The 9,603-nt window shown below is 43.9% G+C and overlaps 1 protein-coding gene across 7 annotated transcripts in view; it reads right to left on the minus strand.

The window, feature by feature from the left end:
- Nucleotides 1-9,208, minus strand: part of CEP164 (centrosomal protein 164) — a 29,521-nt gene extending 20,313 nt beyond the window's left edge. For 4 of the 7 annotated variants that reach the window (XR_005556485.1, XR_005556484.1, XM_039341819.1 and 1 more), the window contains exons 1-8: nt 9,035-9,207; nt 8,844-8,955; nt 8,051-8,261; nt 5,958-7,442; nt 4,805-4,915; nt 3,720-3,827; nt 2,150-2,238; nt 303-497 (exon numbers count right to left, since the gene is read on the minus strand). Coding sequence is in view for 5 of the 7 variants with exons in the window: in XM_039341819.1 (XP_039197753.1) it covers nt 303-497; nt 2,150-2,238; nt 3,720-3,827; nt 4,805-4,915; nt 5,958-7,442; nt 8,051-8,261; nt 8,844-8,955; nt 9,035-9,116 (2,393 nt within the window). In the remaining 2 variants the exon portion in view is untranslated. Of the gene's footprint in view, nt 1-302; nt 498-2,149; nt 2,239-3,719; nt 3,828-4,804; nt 4,916-5,957; nt 7,443-8,050; nt 8,262-8,843; nt 8,956-9,034 lie in introns of all 7 variants that reach the window. The other 3 variants (XM_039341817.1, XM_039341818.1, XM_039341822.1) reach the window with 3 other exon arrangements.
- Nucleotides 9,209-9,603: the final 395 nt, after the last annotated feature.

Consider the following 9,603-nt stretch of genomic DNA (forward strand, 5'->3'; position numbering starts at 1 on the left):
TGTATTGATCAGACAAAGTTACATAAAGACAGCCAATTATTCTTTTAATGGATGAGCTTTTCCTAAAAGTTTCTAATTAAGTAGCTTCTTTTATATTTTCTCTTGGGAGTTTGGATCTCAGTGTTGCAACAAATACTCCTTGCCTCCTTGCAGTAAAAAATCTTAAAACACCAAGACTTCATACTTGCACCCTTAATCTAAGTGACCAAAGATGAGAACTACTGGCATTTAATGGCTGGGGGTGGGGGGAGAAGACAGGAAGGAAAGCCAAGTATCTATTGTATAGGTGCAAAGACACTCACAGGAGGGCAGACTCTTTCTGCTGATGTAATATTTGGATCTCCTCTCCTTCTCGCAGTTGCAGTTCTTCCTGCAAATTCTGAACATGTATCTGTTTTTCTTCTAGCAAATAAATGTTCGTTTCTTCCACTTTGGTTATTTTCTCCAGTGACCCCCCAGTATGGATATTCCATGGCTTTATTTCAATCTCAAACTGCCTATTAAGAGAAACAAGTTCACACCAATTATTACTTGAAATGGATCAGGGTTGAATACAGAAGCCTAAAAAGACCTGATGCAGAAAAAGGACCCACTAGCAAATGGAAGCCTACTTAGGACAATTCTTTACCACCCAGTAACACAATTCATTCAATTCTGATATCCTCGGGTTGCTTCCAGCTCACACAGCCTGAACAATCGTTTTAATCTAATGTGCTTTAATCTTATGCTTTTATCACTTGCATTAAGGTCACTTCTTTACATCTCCAGCTTCTCAAACAGGAGACCCAGAGAATCAAAATATGCAAGGCTCAGAAAGCCTTTAATCAATTGTTCATCTCAATATAACATACTTGGCTGTAACTTTCCCCATTAAGTAGCATTAGTGTAAAATGGCTTTTCTTTTCTAAATCCTTAGAGTCGAGGAAGGGAATTTACCTCCCTAGATGCTTAGTTTTATATGTACTTTCTCTTTACAAAATAATGGTTTACCACAATATCAGGATCAGATAACAGTATCACATTCTATGAATGGTCTTAATACCTTTAAATGCAATGTATCTTGTATAGTTTAATTTTCCTAATAATCTGGATTCTGGATATCAGCACCATGGGGGTAAGTGGCTAACATGGTATAATATAAATGGCTTTTTGTTAATAAGTTTATTTTGTTTTCCTGGGTTGTTTAAAGTTTACAGGTACACCTTAGAAGCATCAAAATCGTTATTTGCGGGACGCTTTTGCAATTAGTCTAGAAAATTTAATTACTGCAGAATTCGGCAGCCAACTGGTCTCTGGAAAAAGTCAAAAAAGGTGTATTTCATTTATACTAAAAAAAATATTACTCTTGGAGAAATTCCAGACACTGGTTATTACCTGTTTATCACTGTAAGACTCTAAAAGGCACTCAAGATGCCACTTTTTTTCTAGAGTCACATTTCATCCTACTGAGTTCATTAAAAAAAGCTTTTCCTACAGATACTGCACCTTGCTATGCAGGGACTCAAGAATTAAGCCTTTTTAGCAGCTTATCCTGGTCCCTGATATGATCTCCTTTCTAAGTTGAAGGAACCTACCTGTTTTATTAGAATTTTTTAAAAATGTTTAAAATGCCTATTTTGAGCAAACTGTTAATAATTATTTGAATTTTATATATACATATTTGGCTTTAAGTTTTTTTTTGTTTTTTGTTTTTTACTGTAAACTAGTGAGAGGCATCAGTACCATAATGATGAATCAGTAAATAAATCAAATGCACAGCATTGCTACAGCCTCTGTTCTACTCTTAAATGCATTCATGCAAGTCAGTGCGCAGAAGCTGCTGTTATTTTCAGAGACAGCGTACTCTTAGTGACCTGGTCACAGGCTGATCTTCATTTGGGGCTTCCAGCAGCCCAAGACAATGTTGTTGGCCTTTAAATCCATAATGCCAACCTATGAAAAATTGGTAACTCTCAATACCAACCAAATAACTGGCTCCGAGTGACAATCCATTATACCCAACTACTCGCAGACAGTGCTGCCAGAAGGAGGGTGGGAAACAAGTGGAGACAGAGTGGAATTAAAAGAAGCAAGAGCCCTGAAGAAAGCCAAGTCTTGGGGGATGGATGTGCAACAGCCGTGCTTTCCACAAAGCATTTGGGTTCTATACCTCTCTTCTGCCACAGCAGATCCACTATTTTTCTCCTCTCCCAAGCTGCCTTTGTCCTTGTTTTTCTCCTGCACCAAACAGTTTTTGTCCTGCAAGAGAAAGGAAAGGTAGAAGCTTCGCCACAACATATTTCAGTGAAAAGATGATGAATATCACAGATCCAATCTGGACAAGAGATTTCTAGATTTAACTGTGACAGCACGATACAATGCAAGATTTTATGTAGTTTGGAACCAACAGGAAATAGTCATCATAACACCATTATGTGTGTGCAAAATTGCAAGGAGTGTGCAATACTTCACACTGTACTGCAAAAGAGAATGAAAAATAAGGGAACTGATGGAAAAGATTGAAAGAAAAAGTCAAGAGGACCAAATCGCTCAACAAGGTCTGGAGGATATTTAAAATAACTGACACTCAGCAAGAATGCTGAGTCCAGAAGAGTTGGCATGGCTCTTTAGTCATGTTCAGGAAGTTTTAAAACTTCTGAAGGGGCCCTTTAAGAATGTTTGCCCTAAGGAGGAGAACAGAATGGAGCATAAAAAGTGTATGGAATGCAAAAAGAATTTCAGTAGTGCACATGGGAAGAAATGTTAAACGTTAAACTTTTAAATATATATTTGAAACAGGAAACTGCAGTTGGGCCATAGGCAACAAAGGAGCAAAAGAAATGCTTAAGGAAAATACAGAGATTAGTAAGAAACCTAGTTAGGCTTTCTGTCTCTCTTTGCTATTGAATGGATAGGCCTTGGATTGATTTTCACAGGGAAGAACCAGAATTGTTGAGCAAATTGAGATGACAAGGTACTCTAGATTATTCGAAGACATTACAAATAACAAATCATTGAGTCCTCATGGTATCTATCCCACAGATCTTAAAATAGTTCAATTGAGGACTTGCTGACTTCTTAGAAAAAACATGTAATCCCTCAAATTGGGCGCAGCGCTAGAAGTAGCAAGTGTGGCATTGATTTTTAAGAAAGGACCCAAGAAGATGCAGAAAATTAGCTTAATGTCTGTTCTTGAGAAACTGGCAGAAATAAACAAGCATAATGAAGAAGCCTGGTGGAAAGAAAATCTGTATGGATGCCACAAAATCTGTATGGATGCCTGACTGTCCTTTGAGGTAGGCCAGGTCTGAAAACTTGCACTATAGAGTTCCTGGCGCTCCATTTTATTGTTAGAGGATATAATATCAGAATTTGAAAGTCTGACCAAGTTTCTTTTTCCCTCCCTTGATACCCAAGAGAGTCAAGGTGGAGCAGTCTTGAATTTCTTCTTCAGCCCCTCCTGTCTTTCCGGGCAAAGCTGATGTTTCTGTAATCATTGTTGCACACATCCTTCGAGGCTCTCTCTATACTCCTCTGCAAATATTGCCTCAACGAATAGCCAGTATTTTTGAGGTTCAACAAACATGCGAACAGAAGTAGCTCTGTAATGTCATATACACAGACTTTGAAAAAGGCTTTGATGACATTTCTTATCAAAAGGTCTTGTGTAAATTTCAGGTCATAGGTAAGAGAAGCTGTTTTTGGATGCATTGCTAACTGGTTAAAAAAACACAACTTACTTTCTCTTTCGAAGCACTTTCAATGGTGGCTCTGTTCACCCCAAATTTTGGACTGTTCAGGACTGGAGGAAGTTCAGCCACATCCAGGACTTTTTCTAGAACAAGATTCTGGAAACCAAAGGCCACAGAAGACAAAAAAGCATGTGGAAAAGGAAAGTTATCTAGAGACCATTAGTCTTCCTATGTGACCTACAACCAACACAAAGTCGTTGAAGAACATAAAGGAAAACAAATTATGGGGACAAGGTGGCCTAGGATATTTCTAGGACTGCATTCTTGAATAAGTTCTTCAGAAACCAATGAGTCCTGAGTTCAAAGATGTAATTTCAAGGTAACAACTTGGTTTGGGATAAAAAAGCAAGTAATTGAAGAACTAGCATTGAGCACAGAATCCTAGATGAAAAGAACCCCAGAGAAAGCCTTCCCACCCAGTGGCTTTTCTCCTCCACTGGAACGCATTCAGGGAAATGCCTCCTCGAGTTACAGATACTGCTCTCAGCCTGGTCAACCTGCATTTTAAAAGATGGATGGATTTTCGAACAGATTAGTTGCTCAGTGTTCCTTCTAACTTTATTAACCACCCTCATTAACTTGGTTCAAACTTTCCTGCGGGTTAGGGTGTTGAGGACCTGCCTGGATGGGCCAATTCAGTTCTGTCAAGGTGCTGCTTGGTGCTTCCTGGTGCTACGCCATTTAAGTTTTAAAGATAATGAGCAATTTGAACTGGGTTTGGAAACCTTCTGAGAAGCAGCACAATGATTTTAGGATTCTGTTATCTTGTCTACAAAGGGCTACCACAAAACCAGGCAACTACTGCATTTCACAATAACTATAGTTGTTGAACCACATAAAACACATTTAGGATGGACTAGAAAGTGGTCCCCGTAGCATTAAATGCACTCTTGCCCAGTTTATTTTACAGGAATACATCACCCCTCCCCTGCCATTTGGGAGCTGATTTCCCAGGCTCACAGAGGCAATACTGGGAAAGTCTTTTTCAAAGAGCCTTCTGGGATACATTATGAACAAAAACACATCCCCTTCAGAGATATCTCAGATGTGTTTGATGAAAAAAAAAATACTACCTCACTGACTTCTTTCTTTTCTGTCACATCAGATATCAAGTAATGCAAACAAGCTTCTTCTTTTTCCTCCTCATTTTTGGATTTTGAAGTATTTTTTCCATAGCTGCTGGGCTATCAAAGGGAAACCAATCAAAGTATCAATGGATTAAAATGCGAAAGGAGTCACAAAGCCAGTACAATCTGCAATCACATCCCTTACCATTGTTCAAGAGAACACGCTAGTCCTACAGAGCTCTTCCCATTTGTTCTTAGGGAGCTGTGAAGAGCACTGGATGAGAAAGCCACAATGTCACATAATCAGGACACAAGACTCTCTTGAAAAGCCTGGACCAGAGAAGGGAAAAGGGGACATCTGGATGGGCATTGTGAGAAACTAAGTGTTGGAATACTTTGATCCAATACAGCAGGACTATTATAGTGTTATATATTACGAGAGAGGGAACAAGTCTTCTCCCACACTATATATATATAGCTTTTATCTTGACCATCTCTCCAATCTTGTCCAGTATTTTAATTGTAATCTACATCTTTGCAAATTTTACTTTTTTGAAGTTAGTTTAAAGTTCCACATGCAGTCACACCACCAAATATAACAGCATATAAAACTGTAAAGGGCAAACAATGTTGCAAGTTTTATTTCAATCATTTTATATGAAATCTTTTTTTCACCAAGCTCCCCAAAAGGATCCTGAGATCCTTTCTCTGGTTGCTCACTGTATGCAATTAGAATAGGGCTTTCTCCCAACAGGCATCACTTTGTACTTGCATACGCTAAAAGAAATTTACCATTTTAATAGCTGTTCCCCAAGCTTAAGTGGGTTCTTTTGGAGTTATTGAAAACTTTACTGCTCACTTCTAAGTCCAGATGATTTCTGAACAAGTTAATAATATAAACAGTTCCCTTCTTAAAGTTATCCAATAGAGGATATTCCTATTCTCTCTTCCCTGTTCCTTTAAGTATTCAGTAGCCAGTCAATAAGGTAGGAAGCTGGAGTTCAAATCCAGACAATAATTCTCGGCTTACCGAATCTTGGACCAGTTATTCATTCTTGGCCTAACCAGCCCTGAGAGTATTGGGATAATACAATAGTTTATAGTGGGGGGAAATCTGTCTTCTCAGAGAAAAGACAGATTATAAATGCCAGCTGCCTACCTCTTCAATTCCATCTCCGTCTTTTGGAAGCCCAACCCTGCAGGCTTCCTCCATCAGAGCTGTATTGTGCACCAGCTGTTCCCCTGCCTGATTGTCTTGAAGGATGCATGCCTGACCCTCATAGGGCTTCAATCTCTCTTCTTCAAGAGCGGCTGCTTTTGCTACTGCTGTTTCTGTACTTCCTTCTCCAGCAACATCAGACTCTACAGTGTGATCAGAACCAGGCCCTTTGCTGCTGCCTTTCTGACCCTTGAGAAACTTGGGTACCCTTGATTCTGTTCTCCTAGATTTCTTCACCATATGGAGGACATGTTGATAGAACTTCTGGTCCTCTGAATAGCACTCACTAGCTGACTGATTGTCTGGGGAGCTTTGTGCTTGTATATTTAAAGCTTCCAAAAACAGTTTTTGGGAAGAAGGCAGGTGCTTTGTGGGATGTTCAGATTCACAAGAGCTCTGTAAGTCCCAGGAGAAATTGTCTACTTCACCTAAGACCTGAGAAGCAAGGTGGTCAGACAGGCTGCTAGCAACACTGATGCTATTACCACTGTCGGATTCTATCTTTGGATCGTGTTTTTTGCCCTCTGTGAATTGTTCTGGTGTAGGAGATGACACTTCACTCCCCGAAACTCCTGTCTTGGCTCCAAGCTCAACAGAACCCTGCAGATGAGGATGAGGAACAGGAGCCTTCATCTGCCACGGGCTGGACTCTGTGGCCTGGCAATGTTCAGAAGGGTTCTTTTTTTTCCTTCTGCTCTCCTTTATTCTTTCCAGAGGCCTCGATACTTCATTTTGAAAATAATGGATGTCACCTTGTCCCTCCAAAGTCCTGGATGCAATCAATGTGAAAGCAGCGGCAGAAGGAGAAAGCTGCATTTCCTTTTCAACACTATGCAAGAAATCTCCCTTCCTGACCAGTCCGTCTCCCTCTGCATGGCCTTTCCCGCAGTCCTCACCTTGTTTTTCTCCCTCTAAGAACAGTCTTTTCTCCTTGACTCCCCCCAGGGCTAACACAGTCATAGCACCTGCTATAGTTTGAGAGGATTTCTTCAGTGTTTGGAAAAAAGGCTTTATGAGGTGGATGCTATCTACGTCCTCAGCTTCCAAGTCTGATAAAATACCATCAGCAGCTGCACATCTGGTTTCTGTATTCGCATCTTTGTGTGCTTGATGATTAACGTCTGACCTACTGGAGGATGCATTTTTTCCAAGAATTTTCTCCACATCTGCAAGGATCTGTTGAGTCCGGTTTGATTTTTCTGGCAGAAGAGGTTGTAGTTTCCCTGGGACAGGGCTTGATAGCAGCCTGGACAAATCACCTGTATCTGAAATCTTTCCCTTGGGGTTTTTCAGGAAGGGGTCATTCTGTGTCACCAGGCTGCCTTGTTGCTCTAGGTCAGGACTAGCATGCTCTGAATACAGGATAGGAGATGATACTCCATAAAAGGACGTTAATGGAAGAATCCCTGGCTCTGATTGCATCTCCTAAGTAGGCAAAAACCATCAGGTTAGTGATTTTGTAAATAGGCTAACTTTTCTTCTATATGAGCCTTGCAAGGAAAAATAAGTCTGCATTTCTTGCTCTTGCTTGCCAGAGGAACCCATCATTATGGTTGCCAGGCTTTTGATATCAGCTTGGATATGGTAATCAGATGTCTGAATAACATACATGGTTGCAATAGTTTTTATGGGGGAAAAATTCAAGGCAACTAATTTATTCAAACCCTGCCAAATCTTCAGCACCAGAGACTGGAAGAAACACCCATGAAAAAAGAGCAAGTGCCAAGGCTAAAACTGGTCTCTACGTTTCGGGAATGGTTTGAAAAGCAGTACAAAATACATCATTATCTCCAGTTATTTCTTAGATTTTTTTTAAAAGAAACCTTTCCCAGCAGTGTCAGGAAAGGGTTAAACAAAACTGAAAGTGGAAAAATCACTAGTCAGGTGTATTTAAAGCTCAGGTCCTTTATCCCATGGGGGGGACAGGTCTTTGGAGGGAGGGATGAAGAACAAGAACAAAAGGAGAAACCAGGAAGATTTTATCTGTTTCCCTATTCTGATAGTGAAAAGCTAATGCTTGTTCAAGTACTCACCACAAGATTCTTTGACAAGTCTCTTTCTTTCTTATCCTTTTTCTTTTCTGCCCTTTTCTTCTTTTTCTCTTTCTTTTTAAGACCACTATGTTCCAGAATTTTTTCCCTTTCCTGGATCACAAGTTGGCGGTAGCGCTCATCACACGGATGGTCCCAGGTCGACTGGCCATTGGCAAAATTGAAGTAATAGATATCACCAGTGATATCTTGGCTGCAGACACAGAGAGAGAGAGAGCGCGCAAGGAGCAACTGCTCAGAGAGACCTTTCCCAGGAGGAACTGAGGGCCCCAAAGGACAGAGAAAAAGAGCACGCCAGGACTTATCATGGGGGGGGTGGTGCGCGATTGTGACTGTGGTGCTCAGATTCCTGTCCTCCTTCATCCTTTCTGGGAGAACCAGAAGGCATCACATGGCCTCCCAACTAGAGGAACGCAGCGCGCTTTCTTTTGCTTCCGGAAACTAAGCAATCCACGGGACTTGGTGGAAACCGCGAGCGTCGCCACCGCATCCGAAGCCGGCGCTTCAGTCGAATTTGTTACCCAGGCAGGAAGGCTTTTGGGGGCCCGCCGGGGGGGGGGGAGACTGGGCAGTTGCGGCGCTTCCTGGGACCGGCTGACTCTCTGGAGCGCCTCCGTCCGCCCGGCCTCGCCTCCCTCCTGATCCTGTAGCCCAGCTGAGCTGCAGCATCGCCTCCGCCCGGGACCTTTGGAACGGGCCAGAACCGCGCCCGGGAGGAGGAGCGGGAGAGCCGCCCCGGCCGCAGTCCCTGCGCGGGAGCGGCGTCACAGCTTACCACGGTTTCCACTCGGCGGGCAACGGGGCTACGATGCCCTCCCGGGCCAGCCACATCAGCTCTGGCTCGTGCTCGGGGTCGATACCCACCACGCGCGCGAACTCCTGGATCTCTGCGAAAGAGAAGCGCCCGGTGAAACGACCCCGCCGGGCCCCGGCTGGCTGGAGGAGCCCGACCGTCCGCCCGCGCACCTCGCTCGCTGGGGATGTAGCTCTCGTCGTAGTCCTCCTCCAGGATGAGCTGGTCGCCGATGCGCAGGGCGGGCCCAGCCATGGCCCGCTGGGGTGAAGCCGGGCGGACGCCACGCAGCAGAGGACCGCGCGCCCCGCTGCCCCAACGGAAAAGCCCCGCCCCCGGAAAGCGACGCGGCCGTTGCCATGGCGCCGCTCCGTTTCCTAGCGACACGGCGCGCGCCGGCCTCCCGGGAGGCCCCGATCGAAAGGGCCGCGGCTCGGAGCGCGGTTCTCCGTGTTGTTCGGGTGGCGAGTGTGGAAGCGACGGGGCAAAGCCCCACGTGGTGGCCTCGGACGCCCTTCCACCGGTCTCCCGATCGAGGCGGCCTCACCGCCCGAGTCGCGGGGTTTTTATCTACGCTCCCGATCACACACCCATCGCGCAGCAGCCAGCGGCGACTGCTGCGCTTGCCCCGATAGCCAGCTGGCCCTGCCCGCATCGGCTTTTTTGGCAGCTGCAGCTTCCTCCGGAGCCGAAGGATGGGTATCGCCTTTTAACGCTTTCAACGGCTCGGCGCCAACCGCGC

Source organism: Crotalus tigris, unplaced genomic scaffold, assembly GCF_016545835.1.
Source record: "Crotalus tigris isolate CLP2741 ecotype Arizona unplaced genomic scaffold, ASM1654583v1 scf7180000017771.5222438, whole genome shotgun sequence".
NCBI classification, from domain to species: Eukaryota; Metazoa; Chordata; class Lepidosauria; order Squamata; family Viperidae; genus Crotalus; species Crotalus tigris.